The 24,771-nt window shown below is 32.9% G+C and overlaps 3 protein-coding genes across 5 annotated transcripts; 2 read left to right on the top strand and 1 right to left on the bottom strand.

Annotated features, from left to right (window-relative positions):
• The first annotated feature begins 561 nt into the window (after window positions 1-561).
• LOC130800895 (uncharacterized) lies at window positions 562-6,707 on the top strand. Of its 2 annotated transcripts, none has more exons than XM_057664619.1 (8): window positions 562-723; window positions 948-1,053; window positions 1,194-1,398; window positions 1,487-1,570; window positions 2,641-2,761; window positions 4,232-4,522; window positions 6,089-6,154; window positions 6,395-6,707. In XM_057664619.1, exons 3-8 carry the CDS (start codon window positions 1,214-1,216, stop codon window positions 6,488-6,490), a joined length of 843 nt encoding a protein of 280 aa, XP_057520602.1. In that variant the 5' UTR covers window positions 562-723; window positions 948-1,053; window positions 1,194-1,213; the 3' UTR covers window positions 6,491-6,707. The 2 variants fall into 2 exon arrangements, with proteins under 2 accessions (XP_057520602.1, XP_057520601.1); XM_057664618.1 differs by having other exon boundaries at window positions 1,191-1,398.
• Window positions 6,708-9,351: 2,644 nt separating this feature from the next.
• LOC130800894 (prefoldin subunit 1) lies at window positions 9,352-14,891 on the bottom strand. The gene is made up of 8 exons (XM_057664617.1): window positions 14,740-14,891; window positions 14,482-14,557; window positions 14,284-14,337; window positions 11,381-11,486; window positions 11,218-11,224; window positions 11,039-11,123; window positions 10,689-10,798; window positions 9,352-9,669 (listed from the first exon to the last, which is right to left on the bottom strand). Exons 2-8 carry the CDS (start codon window positions 14,503-14,505, stop codon window positions 9,657-9,659), a joined length of 399 nt encoding a protein of 132 aa, XP_057520600.1. The 5' UTR covers window positions 14,506-14,557; window positions 14,740-14,891; the 3' UTR covers window positions 9,352-9,656.
• An 867-nt stretch (window positions 14,892-15,758) lies between these two features.
• Window positions 15,759-20,832, top strand: LOC130801475 (YTH domain-containing protein ECT3-like). 2 transcript variants are annotated; one of them, XM_057665335.1, is made up of 9 exons: window positions 15,759-16,179; window positions 17,072-17,109; window positions 17,226-17,403; window positions 17,545-17,624; window positions 17,722-17,965; window positions 18,064-18,248; window positions 18,671-19,216; window positions 19,577-19,789; window positions 20,017-20,832. In XM_057665335.1, exons 1-9 carry the CDS (start codon window positions 16,161-16,163, stop codon window positions 20,302-20,304), a joined length of 1,791 nt encoding a protein of 596 aa, XP_057521318.1. In that variant the 5' UTR covers window positions 15,759-16,160; the 3' UTR covers window positions 20,305-20,832. The 2 variants fall into 2 exon arrangements, with proteins under 2 accessions (XP_057521318.1, XP_057521319.1); XM_057665336.1 differs by having other exon boundaries at window positions 17,007-17,109.
• The last annotated feature ends 3,939 nt before the right edge of the window (window positions 20,833-24,771 follow it).

The raw sequence follows: 24,771 nt of genomic DNA, 5'->3' as shown, positions 1-24,771 counted from the left end.
AGTCTAGATTACTTGACTTAGGATGATTATTGTACATATTCAACTTATGTATTATTTCGGATGGTCGTTATGTAATATATATATATATATATGCGCTATTTTCATTATTCATGTGTACAATCGTCCTCGTTTTTATTTGAAACAACGATGGATGAGGTGTTTTTGAGTACTGCAGGTGCTTGTTGGTTCATTAGTTATGTAATATGGAGTGTTAAATTATTTTAATGCAGGGTATGAAACATTTAATGTACAAGAGTTTGAGATACAATGGAAAAAAGGCTGCAGACAAAATCGCCATTTGAAGTGGTGGTTTATATAGAGGGTGAACTGTCATTTGAAGTAGTGGTTTAGTTAATTTGCAAAAGGTGCCTCCAAGGATAAACCGCCATTTGCAACAGCGATTTTGTATTTTCCAAATTAAAAAAAATATTCACTGAACCGTTATGTGTAATGGCGTTTTACATAAATATACAAACTTGTTATTTAAAAAAGCGATTTTGTTTGACTGCATTAAAAAAAAACAGCCCTACATAGACCGTATTGTGAGAAATATTTTTCTTTTGATGGACACTGAAAATTATTTTCATAATGAGCATTAATAAGGGAAACGATTCTCTAAATCACCCCAAAATATCTCCTTTCTTGTCTCAGCTCCTTCCTTACACTGCAACTTCTACATTTCTTGAAGGAAAGCTATTTCTGCAAACTCTCCATTGCTTGAGGGTAAGTATTCAATTTCAATTGTGGCTACTGGGTTATGTTAGAAACCAAATTCGAATTTAGGGTTTAGGGTTTAGGGTTCTTCAATTTCGAATTTCATGTTCTTCATGAGCTCGAATTTCAATCTAGGGTTTGAAACCTTAATTTGAATTTCATTTTAGGTTTTACAGACTCTATAGTTTTCGTAATTTGTTGGGCTAATTTTTTTTTCCTATTGAACTGGACAGGGATTGTGACGGCTGCTGCAATTACTAGTAAATATAATCTGCAATTAAGTACGGATTTATCCTTCATACTATCTTCAAGAGAATTCTACTTTTCAGCATCCCAAAGGTTAGTTCTTTATGAATAATTTTCCGGTCTAATTTTGAGTTAATTCATTAATTGTCTTTTATAGGTGTCATTTTGTTCAAATCTTTCTGATTTCTCTTCGGCATTTGTTAATTTTAACTATTATAATTGAATTTCAGTAGGGTTTTTGTGATTATCAAAGATGAGGTTTGCAAAGCAGAAACGTCACAGGAAAACTATAAAGCGTTTCTGTGCTTGTTTTGGTTTTAGGGAACCTTTTAAAGTACTTTGTGATGGTACATTTGTTCATCATCTTGTTGCTAATCATCTCGCCGATACTACTGTCTCTAATACCCTTGGTGCTCCTGTTCAACTCTTCACTACCAGGTAATTTTAACTTTCCTATTCAGCTTTATATTTTTTTGTCTAAATGATTTTTTCTACTTATTATGGTTGTGATTTTGATTGTGGGTAGATGTGTTATTGAAGAGTTAAAGTCTTTGGGAAGCTCACATGCCAAGTCGTTTCGTGCTTCTTGCAGAGATTACAAGCTTGCTAGGTTTGGTTTTACTATTACTTTTTTTGCATACTTTATTATAGGCCTAATTTGCTTGATTTTTTTAATTCTATAATGCATTTATTCTAATGGATGGATTTATCAAATGAATATGATATTCATTTGTGTGAAATGGGTTTGATTTGTTTGAATTAGGGATTTCAAGAGTGTTTGTATCATGTACATTTTGTTATATTGTGTTAGATATAGAGAGGTCTAGATGAATGTCTTACCCAAGTAGAGGCAGAGCAACCTTTGCTCAATTTTAAGGGTTCTCATTCATGGAGGTTTTGGCAATGGGATTTTTCAAGTTAGAAGTTTGTGTGTCATTTTCAATTTTTAAATAGATTTGGTTTTCTTAATTGAATTGGTTGGCATTTTCTTTTTTGATGTTAGCTCCCTTGATTTTCAATGTTCTTTGTGCTTTTGAAGAAAGCTTACCTATACTCTTGTAAACAAAAGGAATATTATCTATATTCTTGAGTTCATATCTGTTGTCTTTTGCTCTTGTATGTGAAACTGTGTTTTGATTTTCTTGCTTAGGCAAATTCACTTTTTTAATTCAAGGTGTCCCGAACTCCCATATACTTTTCTTTCCACCTTTATTGAATGGTACCTTGATGCTGGATGGCCAGCTTTGGTACAAAAAATCTCTATCTGAACTTGTATGGGACTTTTCTAAACTTTAAATTTCTTGAAGTAAGTTAAAATAGACGAATGAAGCCCTTGGTGTTCTTGAAATAAATCTCCTGTGCAACGCCTCTCATACTTATTGTTGGCTGATTCTGTCTATGGGATTTGATGTCTTATAGTGTGTTATTCCTCTTAGTAGCTGTTTGCAGTCTCTTAGAATTTATATATTTTGGTGTTATGGTGCATTTTGGTTAGCTTTGATCATTAATTAGATACAGTGTTTGAGATGTGTGCTTCTAAAGCTGAGGAATTAAATATCATTATGGGACATGTATTGCTAAAGAATATGAATGTTCACCTGGACTTTATTGATGTTGTAGAGTCTCTTTGATCACGACAATAAATTTCCGTTAAACATTTACCACTCGACCTTCTGGCAGATGTGATCATGAAGAGAAGGAAAGTGCTTTGAATTGCATAATCAAGATTATAGGAGATAATAACCCTGACCACTTTTTTGTTGCTACTCAAGACATTGATTTGCGGGAGAAATGTCGTAAGGTAACTCGAGTTTTGGTTCTCTTATCTGTTTTTCTTGTGATTATAAAGTTGCCTGGTGGAGGTTTGATTTCAGAACAAATGACTTGCATTCTTTATGCAGCAATTGTTCCATTTCCTGACTAATATATAAACATTGGTGTTTGGAATTGCTAATATCATCTGTCAAATGGATGGATGTCATTTCCTGTCTATTTTTTTCTGTGCTGTTGGGTTACTTTGGATGGAGCATTAACCAAAATAAAAGACAATATACCTTCCCAACGAATGTTAATATGCAACTTATCAAAGCGTCTTAGGATTTTAAGTTTAAGATAGGTGTTATCTCTGTGCAGTAATACATGTAACTAAGCCAACTATATAATGAACTTTGAGAAGACATTTAAGAACACTAACAAGTAACAAGATTTTACATGATTCGGTGTAGTGCGGCCCATGAGCAAGGAGATAGAGACATTAACCACTTTTCATGCAGGGTATACAAAGGAAGAGACATAAATTAGGACTTCTAACTGTAATCCCTTGTGCTTTGTAACTATGCATTTATTCTTTGTTCTCTTACCTTGGCAACAGAGTTTGCTCATGATAATTGATGCATTTCACATACAACAAGCCCTATAACTCTGGTGTTGTCTGCAGGACTTGATTCCATGGGGATTTCTATTCCAAAGTGTGACATGCTTTCGTTTCACTTGTCTTTTATCTTGATCCATTCGTGATCAACCTTTTTGTTTTTTGAGGTGTATCTGCATCAATGTAACTTAGGGCATTCTTGTATTGAGGGTACATATTTAAGGGAGAAATAGAAGTCAAACTATACATATGAAGGTAAGTAGAGGTGAATTTGATAGAGGAGATGAAGAATAAAGAATATCTAATGGTATGAGGAAGATGAAAGGAAAGCAAAATGATCAACTTTATTTTGGGAGAAAAAGAGGAAAATATTTCTCCTCCGTCCCACTAGGGTAAATATTTACCCAAAAATAAGGTGACCAATTCTTCTATTTTTTCTTCTCTATCACTTTACAACTATTTCTTACAATTGACAACAACGAAAGTCATTTAATTTTTTACTTCATTAACCTTATTTTCTTGGTTTGACTTTTATTTTCTCCATAAATATTTACTTCCAATACCATCATGACCTTAGCGTTTCCTCTAGATCCTTTAAGGTACTTGTATAAGGGATAAAGCAAAAAAAGCTGGGACAAAGGGTAAGATAAGGAAATAGATATAGATGAAGTCCGTCAGTTTTACTAATTACGAAAATGGGGCAATCTCACGAGAACATCCCAATTTCGTGAAGACCGAAGGAGTAATAATGTTGAAGAGAATGTAAAGTATGTTTGTTGATACATTATTGCTTGATGTCTTCAGCAGCATATATATTTATCCTATTTTATATTTTTGCAAGCGATGTGTAAATGGTGCTTGACAAGCATGTACATTAGCTTATCACTCATTTCTTACCAGATACCTGGAGTCCCAGTGCTTTATGGCTTGCGCAATGCTCTGTTTCTTGAGAAACTATCAAAGTTCCAGGATGAATATCTAAAGGCCGCTGAAGATGAAAGGTCACGAATGACTGATTCAGAATTCAAGTTGTTACACAAGAGATTGAAAAATACCCATGGATTAAAGGACTTGTCTACAGCTAAAAATGGATCAGATGATGAAGATTTACTGTTGCAGAGTCCTGTAAACCGACCGCTTAGGAAGATGGATACAAAGGACACAGTTCAATTTAAAAGGAAAAAAGCAAAGGTTATATATTCCATTGCTCTTGATGCTCCTAGTTTTTGCTTGGTTGCCTCACTAAATTTGTGAAGAAGGGATTTCTTTTCTTTTGTGTAATTTTATTTGTGTTTTTGTAGAAAAATGGTTGGTTCAGGCTGAGAAACACCAACACATCATTACAAAGAAAATGCAAAAAAAATTACACTGTTGCCGCAAGCTTAAAGTAGTCTTGAATTTGTCTTTAACTAACCTTAACACATAGTACAACAGAAGCAACAATAACAAGTTATTGTCGAAACTGTGCATGAAGCAACAATTTTACTCTTTTGTGGTCATCCTTAAAGTTCTCTTCTCTTTATTTCTGTCTTGTGCAATATGCTCCTGCAAATCCAATATCTTCCTATTATTTTTAACTCCTATTATCCAAGTCATTTTTTGTCCTTTGGCGATATTTTAAATCCCCATATTCACTAGAAAAACATAGGAATGTTGAGAGAGTCCGTGAGAGAGAGAGAGAGAGAGAGAGACAAGGTTGTGATGTGTTAGTGCCCCAGACGATTTGCGTTGCCTATGCACTTACAGAAGGTATGATTACCTCACAACAAATGCTTACCCTTGTCATCTTAACTCAATCGACTCCATGGAATATTTTACACTAAAACCGACGCCGATAGACAACAGAATGTATGATGTGATTTGTCTGTACTGATTTCTAGCTTTCTTCAAACACATGCACGCCTATGCGCACACGCATGCGCTCGCACACACACACTCGCGCACACACCTGCCCCTTCATTTTCTTTTTTTCCTATTTTTCAATCACTTGTCTTTTTCTTGTTTTCTTATAATCCTATATAGAAAACTAAAAAGTTCTCTTTAAACTTTTTTAAACAAACAATCATTTTATCTTCTGCTGTAGTGGTTACTTTTGTAGATGAATTATATTGGTACTTGGGGACTCAGGTGCATAGACTTGTTTTATCATAGCCAAGCGTCTTGGAATTTCGGAATTCAAAAATTGGATCAAATAATCAATAGGCCTGTCATGTTCCACATTCTTTGAAGCCTTGATCAACATAAATAATCTTTAACTCTCAAGACTGTATAATTAAGCTTGATAGAATTTATAAGTATCACTTGCAAAAGGAATTTCAAAATCACTGGATTTATAGATATACCAATGCTAGGTCCTGCTGCTTGCGAGAAGGGGCAGGGTGTTAGGTGTATATCTTAGAGTTGAAAATTATGGTGTCATTTCATGATGCTTCTGGCCTGCTGCTCTCTTGATCATTATCACAAGTTTTGATCTTTCTGAAACAGATATCGAACTGTAAATGAAGCATAGGAATTATCTTTTGTGTGTTTTTATATGATCAGAAATACTTATTATATAGCACTTCAGTTCATAATACATTTTTTGATCTCCCCTTGATTAAAAAAGATGATTATACCTGAAGCATGATACTCCTTCTCATGAATAAGTCAATGTTGTAGCTTTAACGAACTAGATGATATTGTTAGTTTTTCTATCTTTGATTATACATGAATATGACCATCTGACTTGGTCTTTCCTTCCTATCTCTGACTCTACAGGGCCCGAACCCCTTGTCTTGTAAGAAGAAGAAAAGTACTAGCAACTCGGGTCCTAATGTGAGGAAGGTGAGTCTTCTTATTTGCAGGAATGCTTGCTCATACCTTATCACCTTGTGTAAATACTAATTTGTGAAGGAAGGCTTTGTATTGGCTAAAGAGCATTAAACTGCAATGCATGCCTAGTTTTGATAGCTGGTTTTCTTGATTGATCCAATTTTATAAACGGAGATCATTCTATTTTCACGCGTTTCTCCCAAATTACAAGCAATATTGTATTGTCTAACGTGCTTCTAATGTGTAATGCAGACTGATGAGACCGGTAATGATGCGAAAAGAAGCAGGTCTCGAAAGAGAAAGAGAACTCATACGGCCAAAACATCTAATGATGGAGCTACTAATTAACCACCCAATCACAAATTGAACCTATGGTTTTATTGCTTCATATAGGTCATATGGTTCTGCCTTTTTGTTGTAATGAAGATTACTTTTTGTTCTTTCCAATTTTGGGGATTGAATAGTGTAGTTGCGGAAGATGTCATTTTTGTTGGCACTTGACAAGGCAAACTTTTTTGGTAGCATGTTGAGAAACTATTGCTTAAAGCATTCCATTTTTCTAGAATTTTGGTTGGCCTTGTCCTCACAAAAAAAATATATCTGACGTGAATATATTTTATCTTTATACTTTTTTACTATAATCAAATGTCCCATATGAGACGATATAGGTGGAGTGAATAAGGAAAATGTGATAATTTAATTTTAAAATGTGTAAATAGTTGGATTATAATAAGTGAGGGAAAAGATCATGATATAAAGAAATGAGGCATTTGATGTGAATGTCAAAAGAGAAATTGAGACTTTTGATAATATGATGGAAAAATATATAATTTGTATTTTCTTTCCCTTGGTACCCTTGAGTAAAGCGTTGTTATGAGTATTTTATGGGCCCTAAACAAATTAAAAGAAATAAGTTCTCTTTATATAGGGTCAATTTTGAAACTTAATGATTATTTGAAAAATAATAGATTTGGACCATTTTTATTATAATTATTATTATAAATATAGACATGTGATATACTTAATTGATAAAAAAACTAATTATAAATTGCAAATTTTTAAGTGTCAATTTCATTAACCAAAATCTTTAGATAGTAGGGTCTTTCTAACTCTAGACCTTAGAAAATTGCCTATCTTGCACAGGGATAGGAAGGGTCGCCCCGCTAAGTTTGACACACTATACATAGTTTTAATAGTCTGAATTCAGATTCATTTTGTGAGACTAAATTATTTATAGGATTACAGAACAAAAATAAAAATAAAGTGGACCGAAACTAATTCAAACTAACAAAAAGATCCCAAATGGCGTTAAACTCAAATAGGGATGGCAATTCAATTCAAATTCGCCCTAATTTGATTCCATATGAGAAATTTAATTTGATCCGAGTTTGAGGGTAAAATACACTATAGTTCGAGTCTGATTCAGAGACAGACGAGAGTTGAACCTAATAAAATATCTGATACTTCAATCTGACTCCGACTTCGACCCTACTCCGATTCGATCCGACATCCGGCTCCAAATTTAAATTTTAGACATTTTTTATATTAAACAAATTTTAACTCCATATTATAAATAAAACGCAAAAGGTATAGTTTTGATTTTCATAAGCAAACTTATCCGACTATTATCATTAATATCACACAATCTATTATGATTTACGTGACATAATTATTATTTACTAATTTGCATTAATATATGTTTATATAAAGTGACTTTTATAAAAGTAACTTTTATAAACATATTATTTTCTACAATTAGTTAAAGTCAAAGTAACATTAAAAAAACAGAAAGAATACATCATCATTATAATATTAAAATACAATTTTATCCATTTAAAAATTAAAATATGTACTATATAAAAAAATTTAAACATAAAATGAGATGACTTTATTTCATACATTACAAACATTTCTTGATTATGTTTACATTAAAATGAATCAAATAAAATAATAAATACAATTGATTATGTTTACATTAAAATGAATCAAATAAAATAATAAATACAATTTGACTATGGTTACACATGGAATCCAACATTCTCAAATTTCATGAAATTTAAATACAAAACTTTTAAATTTTTAATACTTAAAAGTTAAATTTTTTTAAATTAAATTATGCAATTTGTTGGTTTTTGGGTTTTGAGCCTTGAATAGTTGAATTTTCTTAAAAACAAATGCCCGAGAAATAGTAAAAGACTAAGATTGTTATATCTCTTAGTCACACTCACTAAACAAAACCCTAGAATCAAACTGCCCTTAGTGTCGACTACCTCTCGTTCCCATCAAAGCACATCGACCACCTGAAAACGAGAAAATCATGTTGCTCTCCAGCCACCACAACTCCACAAGCATCCCTCGACTCGCGATCACCCACTCGGCATCAAAGGCAAGCTATAATTTTTGTTAAGCTGTATTAAAGGATTGTTAAGTTATATTTGAAAAACTACTCAATTCATTTTTTATATTTTCAAATCATTAATATAATATCGATAAAAATAAAGCTTGTTAATAAACCAAACTCCGTTGGAGATCCGAGTCCAAGTCGGAGCAAGCAAAGTTAGAGTATGCATAATCCGACTCCGAATGGACTCAAACCGAGTTTTATCCGAAACAAAGTTGAAGGGTAGATAATCCGAGTTGATTCCAACTCATTCTCATCCCTAGACTCAAACCCTTAATGACTGTTTCAACAAAATGATGTTTTAGAAGCTTCTAGGAGTTCCAAAACTTAACCGTTATTCCATCTTTTTGTTGAACATTTATGCTTGTAAGTTGTCTTCCTCCTTGTATTAGTCATATTATCCCTTAATATTTAAATAATCAATTTTGTTTTTTCAACTGGTTTATACTTTTGTATCTGTCAACTTATGAACATCATTGTTTTGCAAAGTTTGAAACCTGTAAAACAATTTTGGTATTCCTACAGAAAATCAATGACATTAAATGAATGTTAGTCTAACAACTCTTAATCATTTCCATTTCTTTTTGTCAAGTGTTTCCATTTCGTTTCATTTCTTCTACACATACAAAACAGCTCCTACAGGTCTTCATCCAAGAACACAAATATGTAAATTAGGTTGTTTAAAGCTAAAACACCATATAAGTAGCAAACAGATTTGGCTACGACATGCGTGTGTACACTTCGACATTTGTTTTCATCTATAGCCACGTCGAAAACTTTAGACATGTAGCAATGTGCCAATTCTACCTTCAAGAAAATAAACCAGAGGTCCACAGCCATTGTATTCAATTTAAGTTTTCATCAATAAATATTTCACATTATATTCTTACCTTGGGATGAGATTAGAGTCTCTATCCCTCTTTCAACTTTTGTTGTAACAGAAGAAATCGAACAGCTATGACAACTTTATACAGGAAATTCTTAATCATACAATATTATCGTCCACATATGGGCTATTGTCGAATATTATGGTCTACAAACGCGTAGATCAGCCATACTTTACCAATACAAGATGTCTGGAACTCCAGGGTGATAGCCACATGTTTCTAGTATTTATATTGTATTGCTGCATAACATCAAAGTATGTAGAGGCAAATCAATAAAATCATTTCATTTTAGTTAGCATAGATTTTATGCTCTAGCTCACAGGATTTTCCCAAACTACAAGTTGCTGAAGTAACTTAAAAGAGTAATTTCCCATAGAGCCATTCAATCTTTCATTTAATAAATTCAAGGGCATTTTCAGTGATTTTTAGTGTACTGAGTACTGATCAAGTTAAGTATAAAAGTTTCACAATTTTCCAATTGATAATGCCAAAAGCAATCAAATTCCCTAAGGTTTTGTAAGAGAAGTATCTAAAGAGGGGGCTCACTAAGCAACATTTTGTTACTTTAATGCCTTCCACCTGGGCTCCTACCTAGGTGGGGTCTGAAGGGTTGGATGTATGCAAACTCACCCTTATGATAAACAGAAAGTCTCTTGAGAGACCGTCTCTTTGAGACACGTATTTCAAGTCTAGTCCACTAAAGATTAATATGTACTTACCGTATTCTTAAAGTCTACTTACATTATCCTTAATGCTTACTTACCGTATCCTTAATGCCTACTTTCAATATTTTAAATGTCTACTTACATCATTCTTAATGCCTATTTACAATATTTTAAAAAATATATAATGGGTCGGTCCAATTAAAGATGGTCTCTCAAAGAGACCGTCTCACAAGAATTTGTGTATGATAAAAGACATGTTTACGTTGACCCTTAATAGGAAACATTATCAATAACTTCACATAAAAAAGAAGTGCATGTGATGTAATGAACCGTTACTACGGACCATTAAAATTTGCGACCAAAGAACAATAAATATTTGGTCCCGTCCAAAATGGGCATTCAATGAATTAATGAAACTATAAAAACAGGGCTCACAGAAGTCAGAAAAATCAATCAAGTAAAAAGATCCAGCCCTGAGATTTAGATCTTATAATGCAAATAACATCATTGAGTCCATTCAGGCAATTCAAAAGGAAAACCAAAAATCATTGCCAGGGAACAGGACAGAAAGAAAGTTCTCAAATGAAATTTACATTACAGAAAGGGACATGATTTGACGGGCAATACCAGGGTCTTGTTGCAGCAGCTCCTTCAAGTTGTTTTCGATTTCCCCCATTTGCTTCTCCAGATACTCTTTAGAAGTCTGTCACCCAAAAAAAATGCATCAACATAGAATCCCAAGCAACATAACGATCCATAGAAATTTATCAATATGGCTAAGATTCTTGATCATGTGACGAGGCTGGTCTAATTGATATAAATCAAACCAGTAAAAAAGCTAAAGAAAGGAATATGCTCATACTTAAACAACGCAAATGCATCACAACCGAGAACCATATCAATTGAAAAAATATAAAATGAGCATGCTTATAAGCATAAGTACCTGCAAAGATGCAATTGCAGTCTCACTTTCCCTAAATTTCTGTTCTTGTTCATTGATCAAGAATGGTTTTGGCTCCAGTACAAACCTAAGAATTATGATGGACGCAGACCAAGAAAGCAAATTAAACTAAAAGTACATATTATGACCATAAACCCAAACAAGTCAATAAAGATACTCACGTTCGCCCTGCCAAACAAAGAAAATCACCAGTAAGTTTAACATATACGAAAAAATATAACTAACATGACATCAGTTGGAAAGAACATAATGCAGCCAAACTCAATAGACATGGAATTTGGCTTACTTAATGTCTCTAGAACTCATCATATAAATTTAATATACCTATAGATTTGTAAGTATTGGTGTCATCAGGTACTTGTCGCAACTCCTCCAAGGTTAAGAAAGCACGCTTCTTTTCTGTTTCTTTAGTTCGGATTTGAATTTGCACCTACAACGAAATTAGAACATGATTTGATTCAGCATCAAAAAGTACAACGATGTATAACAAACAACAACTCTATAAATCTAATGTCTGGATAATATTATTCAACAAAAAGAGCACCTAAATTGAGTGGCATGTTAGTATAGTAGTATAGTGCTCACGATAGGAGTTGATGAAGAAAGAAACTTCACATCACATCAAACAAGTTCCTTTTTGTTCCTGATAGCATGTTTCTTCAGAATACCAGGAATATAGATAAATTTGTAAATAACCAAGGGAAAGGGGTTGAAGAGTAGTATGGCTATAACAATACATATAATAGGAGCTTCTTTGGGGAGCAAACGCCGTGCCGCATGGATGAGTACCGTAATATTTTAAAAATTATAAAATTCGAAATTAGAGTTTAATAATGACTTTACTTGTTAATAGATCATAACAATAGAGTTATTGTTATAACAAAATAAATATTAATATCTTTGTCCCTATGAGAAAGCACCAAAAGGAATTTGTTGTATTTTTAGTGGAAAGTAGATTTGGGTTGGAGAAAAAGAAAAACACGAGTGGATAGTAGAAATGTATGGTTAAAATGGAGAGAGCGAATAAGTTTGTGATGAGATCAAAAGAAAGGAAGTGAGACCATTGCCAATAAAAGTAAAGGTCCAAATTAAGTGGGATAAACCAAAAAAGAAAAGGGTAAGAAATATTAAAATTCAATAATGTTTATACCACTTTAATCAATTAGGAAATTTATTAAAGATAATATTTATGTTATATACTTAAACCTACCAAATATTTTAAAAGTGGATAAAGCTCATTTATCATATACTGCTTCGTCCCTTTGAGATTTCTCCTCAAGGGGATGGTACAAGGATTAAGAAACGTAGGTAAATGAGTATTTTAGTGAGGCATCATAAATGGAGTCATGTCCTTTAGTGGGGTTATTATTGGTTTTATTGAAGAAAAGAAAAATAAATTGTAGGTTTTTAGCGGGGTATCATCAGTGGGTCATGTCCAAAAATAGTAACGAGGCAAATTCAATGGAAAAATGTGATAGTACATGGAACAACATCAAAGGGACGGAAGAGTAATAATTATTCGCTAACAGTAGTAAAAAAGTATGAATCATTTTTTTTATTAGGAGGTAGGCTAAAAAAATCCTAAATGTAAGAGGGAAAAGAGAATAATCCTTCCTTTAGAAGGAGAGAGTCGAATCCAATAGCAAGTGTGAAAGAAAAAATTCTCAACCACTAAGTTATCCCATGATTCTCAAGTTTTATCATGGATGAGTAGATTGTCAATGATGTGGTGGATGTGTGGAGAATAAATGATAGAATTGTGAAGGTGAAATTTATGTATAAAGAAAATTAATGAATGTTATCAATGTGTGTCCCAAGAACGTGAACAGATAAAGCACTCTAAAGAAATTTACGAGAATTTAAATGGTGTGACGTATAGTATCCCACTATCATCATAAACTTATTTAAAACAAAAAATATTCAATATGTTTAATATTTGAGTGTAATATCCATCAAATTTTTTCTATTGCTCAAGAAATCCTTCTTTCTCCATCGCCTTCATCCTTGTCTCACGTTCCTCTCTAGCCTTATTTCTAGTTTCTCCTCGACCATTGTCTAGTCTTACTACAACCAGTGAAGCTTCCTGACAAAATGAAGACTCCATTGCTCCCCTTTGCATTACACCTCTCGACCTTACACTTTTCATCTCACCTTCTCCGTCATCCTAGATCTTATCAAAGGACCATTCCTTGGACGAAGGCAAATTCTCTCTAAATAATGCATATGCATTGAAGTTCACTAAGGTCAACTTCTTATAGAAAGTTGAAGCACGCTCTAGTAAGTTAGTGGCTATGATGCATGCAAACCCCTACTAATAATAGGAAACTCGTATATTCAATAAGTTTTAAATTGTAGACAAAGTCATCATAAGTTTACAATCCTTCACAATTATCAAGTTATGGCATGTCTTCAGCATTGAGGAAAGAGAAAACCATATGCCCAAGGAAAATGAATTTTACACTAGTGATAGACTTTAAATAAAGTAACGCTGATGCACACTATGAAAAATGAACACATTGCAACTTACACCCCTTTCTATTATGCTTATAAAGCTCTGGCACTTCTCTTCTTCACATCTCTCTCGCGTTTAAGTGACAAATATATTGAAACAACACTATCCTCTATGCTCTTAGCCTTTTACAATAAGCATTGGAGGAAAGTAATTCAATCAATAAAAGAGCTACTAATCTTGATTACAAAAAGACTTTTCCTGAAAATGATTGCACATTAGCAAAGCTTCATACAATTGTTAGCACGAATTAAACATCCTATCAAATCACAAGTTTGTATCTCCTTTCACATCCTTCTGATGATCTAGTCAATCCAAATTCCCCCGTTCTTATTCTATTTACCTAGTACCTAGAAATTGGTATGGGCAACCAATATATTATGTTTGAAGCAAGTGTATCTTTTTTTTTTCTCAAGTAAAATAACCCTCTTTGTTATCAATGATTTCCTCGAATTAATTCATTTTGGTTTATGTAATCGACCCCATAGGCCTATGTTGGGGTTTTGCCTTTGTCGTTGAAACAAAAAAAGCAACAATACTGTAGTCTACACTAAATTGCTTTTAGCTAAGCTATCTGTTCAGGATAAATAAGAAAATTTTATTCTTTGTAAAGTCATAATTATGGGATTAAGAAACAAACCGAGTCTTAAAATATAAATAAAGAAAATAAAAATAAATAAATAAAAGCAAAAGGCAGCAAATGTTGCGATGAACCAACCTGCTTCAATTTAGCAGTAGTTTCAACCATACGCCCTTGAATCTCAAGAAATGCCTACAATAACATTATTGGCAAATAAGCAATAGCAATTCTTTACAAGTATCAAACTATTAGCAGCACATTAGCATCATTCATTTGATTCACAAATTTGAGTAAACATATTCGCTAAAATAATTAAAAATTGACAAAAAGACATACAGATCTGTTTGCTTCGTCGGCCATATTAGCTCCAGAATAAACTGTAACGCTTACAAAATCGCCTCGGAATAATTCACTGTTAAAGTTAAATAATCTATAATAAGACTAAATTCAAAATATAGGTAGAAAAAGCAATGTAAATGGGGGGAAATGGGAACAGCGAAAACGAATGGCGAACTAGGGTTAAATATAAAAACCCAAAATCTGTAGATTGTTCAAGTAGTTAAATGATACATAATAGAAGAGACAAGAAAAAACCTTAGAAAAACTCAGCAATGGCAATCAGTTGATCGGCGGAGACACGATGAAAGCTCCTACAGCTATCGGTGAAGAGTTCGCTGCTACTCAGTGAACAATTTAGAACTCATCCAATCTAAATTTAACTCCAAATCATGAACTTTGAAAAAAAAAAAAGAAGCTTTTTTAATAAAATATTTAAAAAATAAGATTGGCTAAAATAATTTCCAAAAGAGTTCTATCGGTCAGACGATCTCAAACAAAGAGTCAATATTCTCAGAATTAACTCTCCGTTTCATATTATTTGCTCCAAACTAATTTATGCCCTAGTCATTATTTTGTGGTAATACATATATTTTGTCTATTATACGAGAAAAAATATAGTCATGTGAAATCTTATTTTATTCGTTTTGTTGTTTATTTTCGTATTATTAAAATATTTATAATTTTTTGTTATGTATGACTCAAGATAGATGCGATTTGACAAAGACATTGGATAGTGCAAAAATGTGTTTGGTGCAAATATTTGGAATGGAGGAAGTATGTATGAAATGGCTTATATAACTCATGTATAAGGTGCGTCGCTTAATGAAATTGTCTCGTACAGACAATGTGTTTTCTCAAATAATTGTCTGTGTATCAGCCTAAGGTAGGACTTATTCACTATTACTGATAATGAACGAGAGAAGACCATGTTAAAGGTTTAAAAAAATTTACTATAATTTTGTGTGTTGTTAATAACAACAAATAAAAATAAGAAAAATCATAATTTTTAAAAAGAAAAAATTTATCAAAGATCAATTTGTTATTAATAACACTGAACCAACACCAATGCTCCTTAATATAATTTTTTTACTTTAAAAAATTATGATTTTGTATTTTTTTTTGTTTCTCGTTACTTCCGGCAAACAAATTCGTAATAATTTATATTCGTTTATTATTCACTGTTAATCAAAGTTGGTAGGTAAACACGCTCACCTAAATTATTTAACACCAAAGTTATTTTGTGTATTTAATTTTATTTTAAAAGAAAAAAAATCATTTGAAAATTAAATCAGATTCTCTCTCTTCTACTTCTGGATTCTCATTCAATTTTCAATTACTTCGTAACGAAGGAGTAGACTCGAAGAAAACTAACGAACCCAAACAAACTAAAATTTTCCAATTCTTCGCTAATTTTCGTCAACCTCGAAGACTTCCGCTGATTTCTCTTCATTTTCTCTCTCCTATTCATCTTCGTTCGTTTTCTCCGATCTCTTTTGAGTATTCAATTTCGATTTGCAGCAATCAATTTTCAAAACTCGGCAACTTTCTTCCTTGATCCGTAAGATTAGGGCTTTTATTATAGCCAATTTCTTGCATTTTGTCCCTAATTTTTATTGGGCTAGTTCTTGTTTTGGGTGATTCTTTGTTTCACTTCGTTTTTCACGACTTCATGGCAGATGGAAGTCTCATCCGAAGGTAAAGCTATATTTCCCCTGAAGAACCCTAGTTTTGTTTTGCTTTGTTATGATTTGGATTCATGTTGTGTAGAAATTTTGGATTGGGGGGAACTGTTTGTTTTTGTTTTTATAAAAGTTGAATTTTTGATTTTTTAAATTGATTTGATCTTGAATCTGTTTGTGTGTTTGGGACTGGTGATTACAATTTCTGGAATTTTAGAGCCTTTTTGGCTATTGGAATGAAATAAGAATGCTCTTATGTTGATAATTTTTGGAACTGTCGCATTAATTTGGTGAATGTGATGATATTATTGGTTAATTTGAAATTTTTAGTCATTGGCAATGGTAATATATGGTGTGACTTGTGCTTGTTAATATTGCAAGGGTTAGGATGCGATGCGTACAGAGGCAGGAGTGACTTTTGTGGCATTGGGTCCTTGTAATGCTATGATTGTTATTGTGCTTGGTAATATTGGGTTGATATCTATTCTAGTATGATCTTTGACATTTATATGAACATATCAACTTAAGTCGAGCTTCAACAATAGGGATTTACATGGAAGTTTTTTAATGGTCAATTTGTTATTGGAAGATTGGTATTCTGCTTGAGTCATTGAGCCTGAGGGTTTAGTTGATGTAATTATAAAGTAAATGTATAGCTGATTTTATGAATGCAATATGCTTTCAAGGTTTACTTTGTTCATTTTTGTAACAACTAGATGAACTTTTAAATTGGAAATCTGAAGTGATTCACTGTGTCAATTCGCTTAAATGTATAAATTTAGGAGATTATTGTGCTCTCGTTTCTTTATTTGCTATGTAAAGCAAGTCGTCATGATGCAGCAGGAAATAAAACTGCAGTGCTTCTTTCCTTTTGATGATGTTCTAAAGTAATACATCACATACTGCAGGAAATAAGATTGTTGAGGCAGATATCATAATGAATCAGGTAGAGGATTTTATCAATCTCTTTGTCTTTTGAGTTTTTTTTTTCATTCAACTATAGATTTTGTTAGTTAGGTAACTGCATCCCATTAGAATTTCTTTTTTGTAATCTATTGTCAGCCACTTTCGCCCAAAGATGAAAGGATTGTTTCTGCCAATCCTTCCCCGGATGCAGCCATCACAGGGCCTTCAAGGAATGCTATCGAAGCTCCAAGGTCATCAGAGGCAGCAGCAGATAATAAGGCAATGCACCCACCCTATAATTATGGATCTCTGGAGCAAACTTACTTTTATGGAGGTTAGTTATCATTTAATTTCTTTGAGCTGTAGTCGATTGTAGGTTCCTGGTTAGTCGAACATGTGGCTAGGTGAAATTTTTTTTTTTTTAATGTAATGTGGAACAGTTATAAAAGGCGTATTATATATTCCTCTTTTTTAGGATATGATAGTGGAGCTAGCAGTTGGAGTGGATATCCACAGTATGCTTCTGGTGCTGAAGGCCTTCATGTTGTACCTCCGGTGAGGCCTTGGTAATTGATGTGTTACCTCTCTTTGCTTTTACTTGTTAGAGTTTACTTGACTGTATTCCCTGCATTTTATTTTTTTATCCCCCTAGGTCATTTTTGGTGATAATTCGTCTCTTGGACTGCATTCTCCTTATGGATTCAATTCTCCTATGACATACGGACAGTATTCACCTGCCACTACACCTGTACCTCAGATAATTGTTGATAACCAGTTCTTTTCTCCTCAACAAGTTCCTGTTTCTCCACAATACTATCCACAGCCTGCTGGTAGCTCGATGCCACATATGTCAGCAACAATTCCAGTTTCTCATGCTGATATGGTGACTCATAAAGGTAGTGTACTGGAGATGTCATCAATCATTAATGCATGTTCTGTACTACAGGGAAAGGAACCTGTTTGTGTTGAAAACTGTTTGAACCTCTCATTGCAGGACACATATCCATAAATGCACCTTATAATCATGGTTTTTACAACTTTCATGGGATGTATGGTTCTGGTGAACATTTATCAAGTCCATCAAACTCAACTGATATGGGGTGGAGAACTTTGACATCAGCTGCAGCATACACTCAACCAGTTGGTACTCTTGGTTCTTTTGACCCCACAGTTGGACAGGTTGCAGATTTTTTTTTAGGATTTTATTGTTACCGCAATGATATATTCTAATTATTCGTTAACAAAAACTTGGCTAAATTTTTGTGGTAGCATTAGAATTTGAATTACTATATTTTGTTGCTTCCTGTTGGGTAAATAGTTGTTTTCAACTCTAGGATTCATGATTAACACAATACATGCAATTTATTTTTTTTCCTGATATTTGAATATGGTATTGCCTTTCGTTGTAATGGGATTGCTGCTTCCTGTTGGGTAAACTGTTACTTTCAACTCAAAGATTATCATGTTTTACTCTAGGCATGCAACTTTTGTAAATCCCCTGACTTTTCAATGTGGTATTGCCTTTCATCACAATGTGCTTTCTTATTGCATTAAGAAATTTTTTGTTTTTCTCTTTACTTATTTCTAATAAATAAATGCAGATTGCTCAACAGAGATCGCATCCTGGATATGGATCGTCAGAGTATGTTAATGGGCCATATCCCTATGATGGATTGTTTCATGGTTCTAGTTTTAGTGGGATGCCTAACTCTCAACAAGGAGCTAGTCTTTGGAATACTCCAAGTTTCGTGAAGGTGCGGAATCAAAGGGAGCAGGATTCGTTGTTTGCTAGTTCTGGTGACCGTAATAGAGGACCAAGGGCATCAAAAGGAAAAGGAAAGGGAACGACTGGTAGTGGTTTGTTGCCTGGTACTGAAAATGCTACAGAGAATAACTCAATGACTAGTAGTGCTAAAATTGGTGTGTCTGCTTGTGGAGTGAATTTTGCATCTCTCAATAGTGCAGAGTTTCCGACTGACTATGAGAGTGCAAGGTTCTTTATCATCAAGTCTTTTAGTGAAGACAATATCCATAGAAGCATTAAATATGGAGTTTGGGCAAGTACACCTCATGGAAATAGAAAGTTAGATGCTGCTTATCAGGAAGCCAAAGAGAAAGGCAACTGTCCTGTATTTCTCTTGTTTTCAGTAAGCCCTTATGACTTGTGCTAGGAAATACATAATACGCAATTGCTTCTGTTTGATGACTTTTGAAACATAATTTACACACTATATGCTTCCGATTTCTAGGATTTGTCAAAATGTCTTCTCGTTTGTGCAGCCCTCTTCCCTGAAATTTATTTTATGAACTTGATTTTTTAAGGGCTTTCCTGTTATTGTGGGTGGCATATTTGTTGTAATTTTATTGTCTACTTGTCATTGTGATTTATGAGCTGTAGAAAGTGGCTACTCATTTGTGTTTAAGCAAATGTATGGCATCTGGGTGCTGGTTTGAACTTTACATTTCATTTAATGCTGAACCTGAAGATTCTTCTACAATCTGTACAGGTTAATGCTAGTGGCCAATTTTGTGGTGTAGCGGAAATGGCTGGGCCTGTGGATTTTGATAAGAATGCAGATTACTGGCAGCAGGATAGATGGACTGGACAGTTTGCAGTCCGTTGGCACATAATTAAGGACATTCCGAATAGTAAATTTCGGCACATTTTGCTAGAAAATAATGACCACAAGCCTGTTACTCATAGCCGAGACTCTCAAGAGGTATGTTAAAATTGCAATGTTTGTTTTGGCATATGTTTTTCAATGCGGATATAAAATGTGCGGATATCAATCTTTTGTACCTGTTTTTCTCCCCGCCTAACTTGAATGTGTAATATTGATCATGCTCATTCCCTCCCCCATCTGATTTGAAATTTATTATTCCTGAATTGTTTTTTTTTTTTTTGAAATGAATTGTTGATTCTTCGCAATTTGCTGTTTTTTGATAGGTTAATCAGGAGCAGGGCATTGATATGCTCAGAATTTTCAAGGAATTCGAAGCGCAAACATCGATCCTTGATGACTTTGAATTTTATGAGGAGCGGGAGAAGGTTCTGCATGGATGGAAGAATCGACAGCAAGCCAAAGCAAAGCCTAGTGTTTCAGAATCTCTTACTGATGAGATGCTGAATAGTATTACTGACAAATTAGACAACACTCTCCATTTAGAGGAGAGTTGTAAAGAAGTAGTGGCTACTGAAAATAGCAGCAGCACGCACGAGAGCACCAAGGTATAGTTAGAACGCACATCTGCAAATGTCATCTCCCAAAGTTCCGTCTTCTCAGAGCAAAGAATGCTTAAAAGATATTTTCGTTATTTTTGTCATTGTGTCCGGGAAACTGGGATTCCCGCCTGCTCGATTCTTCACTAGTTCCCTTATTGAGCGCGCATGAGCCAAGCATTCTTCAGTTAGCTGGTGCCTGGTGGTTGTGGCAGGATTGTTGTATGATGTGCCTGGCTCTTTAAAGGTGTAATTTTAGCTCCATACCGTCACAAAAAAAAAAAAAAAAAAAAGTTTTTTTTTGTTTTTTTTCTCCTTTTTGTCCTTTTTCGTCTTGTTTTTTATTTAAAATTATATTTTCAGATTTGTTGCTGTTCTCTGTTAAATGGATATATTTTACAGCTTAAATCACCATTTCCCTTGGATAATGAGCACTTCAAGATTTTGATGTAATTCCCCAATTTTAATGGGAAAGAAAACTAATAAATTATTTCTGTAAGAGCATTGAATGGTTGATACTTGATAGTAATTTCATTTGTGTAAGCTTTTTTTCTTCTGGTAGTGAAAAGTGGATTTATCAACTTGCTAATATTTGATGCACTTAGTGTATATGATCCGATCTCTACTCCATCGAATCCTAAAGTCGATTGCCCTGAAGTTCCAGTTGTCTTGTTATCTTTGTTATTATTGATCAGCAGGTCTTGTGAGAAACCCAATAACACATTTGGCTCAAGATGCTTTCGTGAAAGGAAGGAACATTCGTCACAACGTTTTACAGTGCCAATTACTGATCAAACATTATTACAAAAACCTTAGCTCAACCACTTACCTCATTAAGGTTGTTATTAGCAAGGCTTATGACCTGGTGAATTAGAACTTTTTGAGAGACATGCTTCGATATTTGAGTGTCCCTTAGAAATAATGATTTCATTGGAAAATATAGATTTAACTCGGTGTTTGGCAAAAAAAAATTCAAATTTAAGATTGAGTCAAATCCACCATTGTTATAAAAGTGGTTAAAGATGAAGATATGAGAATAATTTTTTAAACCTTAACATTCTCAAATTCTTCATTAATGATTTCATAATTGAAATCTACAATTTAAAATGAAATGTTTGTTTCCAAGTATCATTATAAAATGTATATCATCATAATCATCATACCCAGTGTATCCCGCTCATAGAAACTATAATCAAAGTCTATAGAGGGAAGAAAGAAGATAACCCTTACCCATAGCACTATGTTTGGATAATAAATTTGGAGAGAAAAGAAAGAAAACGAAGAGGAAGGGAGGGAAGGGAAGAGAAATTAAAGGCAAGTAACTTTGTTTGTATAGTAGGGAATGGAAGGAAAAATAATTGAAATGAGAGTTTTTCCTTTAAATTTTTTCAATTTTAGAGAGATTGAAACCTTAGTAAAAAGTATCCATTAAATCCTTTCAATTCTCTCCCCTTTAAATCTCTTTCTTCCCATTTTGCTATTCAAACAAGTGGTTCTTTCTCCTTTCAAATCTCTCTAATTTTTTTCCCTTAATTTTCATCCATCCAAACACATTCTATTAAAAAATACAGTCAAAATATCCTTCAACTCAGAAAAAATCCTCGTAAAGAGTGAAAGAAGAGGTCTTAAACAATGTCACCCTGTGTTCCCTCTTCTTTTGTTGTAGCCTTCTAAGCTTCTTTAGAAGCTAAAGTAAGGCTTATTTTGTATGAGTTGAGTTTATTGTTGATAAGATTAGTAAATGTGATAGAATTTGACCATATAAGCGCTAGGTAGCTAAAGCGTCGTTTTGTATTATTTTAGTTTCTTTTTAATCTTAAATGAGAAATAACTAAAATTGGTTTGGTAAAATAATTTATTATTTCGATTTTGCAAAACCACAATTCAAAAATGAAACCAATTTTGTGGTTTTGTAATTTTAATTAATGATATTTTTTACTTCAATCACATAATAAGTAAAGTTATGCACTAATGGATTTAGTGTCTAATTAGACTTGCCCTAAACTTGACACACAAACTTGATCTTAGTGTAAAGTCTTATTTTGTGAGATTTATTGGTAGAATGGGGTCTTAATCCAATTACAGATAATTATATTTGATTTTAATATTTTCAAACTAAACTTGACTAATTGAATCATATTCAAATAATTATATTTAGCTTTAATATTTTCAAACTATGATTGACCAATCGATTCATACTCAAACTATATTCGCACACAAATTGTTGTGAGTGACAGTTTTTTTTGAGATATGCATTAAATATATGGGCAAAATAACTCAATTAATACAAATTAAAGAGAAAATAAGAATATGAGCTTCTTGTTTTGAGGTCGTCTCTTTGAGAGATGGTCTCTTACAAGAGTAGCTGATACTCGAATTATAAACTTGAATCCTATGTATAATCAATCTGACCCAACTTGTGAATTGTAGGAAAAATTACCCTGAATAATACGACCTTTTACTGATTTCCCAACAATAATACGAACTTTTAATTAATCATGAATAATACAAGTTTAAGATCATTTTTCTGCTAGTATACCACCGGTTCGTAACCAGTAGAAAGGCCATTTATGACCATTTCATGAGAATGTCATCCCCTACCTCTATTTCATTCACTTTTTGCAGATTTTTAACCTTATTTTCTTACTTTATTCTTCCATTTTTATTACTTCTTCCAACTTCTTCTCATTTTTATCTATTTTCATTTTCAAAAATAAACTAATTTCATGTTGAACATGTATTTCCAAGATCCTCATATTTTACCCCAAGATCGATCCTCCTTTACTGTCAAGGAACCAACTCAACCAAAAGCTTAAGCTGATGGTTGAGGCCCCAAAATATGTTATATATTCTATGGTTGAGGCCCCAAAATATGTTATATATTCTAACATTTACAATTTCTTTTGACTCAAAAAAAGACATCTTATCTGGATCCATGGAGATGATTTTACACATCCCACACAAATACTCAAACCCCACAACTTTTTTTTAAATACCCCGTCATACCAAAACTTCAATGTAATTAACTCATTAACATTAGCCTAAAAACAAGCAAAAAATACTAAATTACATCCATACTTGAGTAAACAGAAATTTTTGAGTAAGAACAAGCAATAATCGAAATTACAGTAAATGAGAAAATAGAAAATTTGGGGATTTTAAAACCCTAATTTTTTGGAGTAAACAGAAAGTTGGGAAAAAAAAACAATTGAGGAGAACCAGTAACCATAATCTGCCGTAATCTTGGTGTTCTTCAATCTCTGCTATCTTCGAATGAGGTAAAGTTTGAAGCAAGCTTGGGTAAAGTGTAAAGCAGTAAAGAAAAGGGAGTAATTAATTTCTTAAAAAAAAATAAAAATAATAAAATTCTAAATTTAACCAGTTACATGTTAAAAAATGTTGATGGAAAAATGATTTTAAACTTTGTATTATTTATGATTAATTAAAAGTTCATATTCTTGTTGGAAAATCAGTGAAAGGTCGTATTATTCAGGGTAATATTTCTTTGTTTTTATTTAAAAGGTGTAAATCTTATTTTATAGACCCAATTACTCAAATCTAATCTGACTCTTGACTAATTTTCACTTTATTTGTACCTAGACTCAATCAACGGAGTCGAGCCCTCTTATGTTCGTCTTGAGTTCCAACCCATAAGTTATAACTCATGAGTCTGTGATCTGTTTTAAATTTTTTAACATAAATGGACTTGATACTAAGTTAGACTCGCACTCTTAATTTTGTCTAAACTTAAATCCAACCTGACCCATGATCCATTCTAAACATATTACTCTTATATTAGCAGATTTTTAACTTAAGGCTAAAACTTATTTTTGGCCTTAACCAATCACGTATGGTGAATTAAACGTCGAGTTTAGAATATATAAATCATGTGAGTATGGATATGGGTTTAATAATTGATATGAATGAATATTTCTAAAAACTAAATCTATTTCAAATTTATCTTTAATATTGCAAAATGTTTAAGTATGTATCCACTCATTTTAAAAAATAAAAACTTTTGAAAAAAATAGATTATTTCAAAAATAAAAACTTTTGACAAAATCTGTATTATATATAGAAAATAGAAAACTAAAAATCGAAATGACACCGAACATACCTAAGTTTTTTTTTTTCTTTTTTTTTTGCGATGTTTTATCTGTTCTATTTTTTTAGCCTTCCTTTATGTTATTTTTGATCCATATTGATATTAGGTTGGGGTGAAACTTAGGTAGGCGGGAGGAGACGTCCTCTCCGAACTTTTATTTGCAATATAATAGTATCTTCCTCCCATTTGATTTGAACCTTTTTCAAATGGGTGTAAATATTAAGTTGTACTCTTAGTTGGTAAATTAAGTGGGGTTAATAGATGAGTATATGAGGTTAAACGAGTGAATAAATTTGTGGGTGGGATTAAAACAGAGTTGTGAGGACAATTAATAAAAGAGAAAACTGTGTAAAACAAATAGAACAACCTATAATAAA

This window comes from Amaranthus tricolor, chromosome 15, assembly GCF_026212465.1.
Source record: "Amaranthus tricolor cultivar Red isolate AtriRed21 chromosome 15, ASM2621246v1, whole genome shotgun sequence".
NCBI classification, from domain to species: domain Eukaryota; kingdom Viridiplantae; phylum Streptophyta; class Magnoliopsida; order Caryophyllales; family Amaranthaceae; genus Amaranthus; species Amaranthus tricolor.
The sequence above is the reverse complement of the archived record's forward strand: the minus strand, read 5'-3'. Positions and strand labels throughout refer to the sequence as shown.

Bases quoted from the DNA above. Each gene is read 5' to 3' on its own strand.
- LOC130800895 (XM_057664619.1), top strand. From the start codon at position 1,214: ATGAGGTTTGCAAAGCAGAAACGTCACAGGAAAACTATAAAGCGTTTC. The intron at 1,399-1,486 runs GTAATTTTAACT...GATTGTGGGTAG, and splicing joins GTTCAACTCTTCACTACCAG to ATGTGTTATTGAAGAGTTAA. The intron at 1,571-2,640 runs GTTTGGTTTTAC...ACCTTCTGGCAG, and splicing joins AGAGATTACAAGCTTGCTAG to ATGTGATCATGAAGAGAAGG.
- LOC130800894 (XM_057664617.1), bottom strand. From the start codon at position 14,505: ATGGCCGACGAAGCAAACAGATCT. The intron at 14,338-14,481 runs GTATGTCTTTTT...ATGTTATTGTAG, and splicing joins CCGACGAAGCAAACAGATCT to GCATTTCTTGAGATTCAAGG. The intron at 11,487-14,283 runs GTTGGTTCATCG...ATTTCGTTGTAG, and splicing joins CTACTGCTAAATTGAAGCAG to GTGCAAATTCAAATCCGAAC.
- LOC130801475 (XM_057665335.1), top strand. The intron at 17,625-17,721 runs GTGAGGCCTTGG...TTATCCCCCTAG, and splicing joins GCCTTCATGTTGTACCTCCG to GTCATTTTTGGTGATAATTC. The intron at 17,966-18,063 runs GTAGTGTACTGG...CTCTCATTGCAG, and splicing joins TGATATGGTGACTCATAAAG to GACACATATCCATAAATGCA.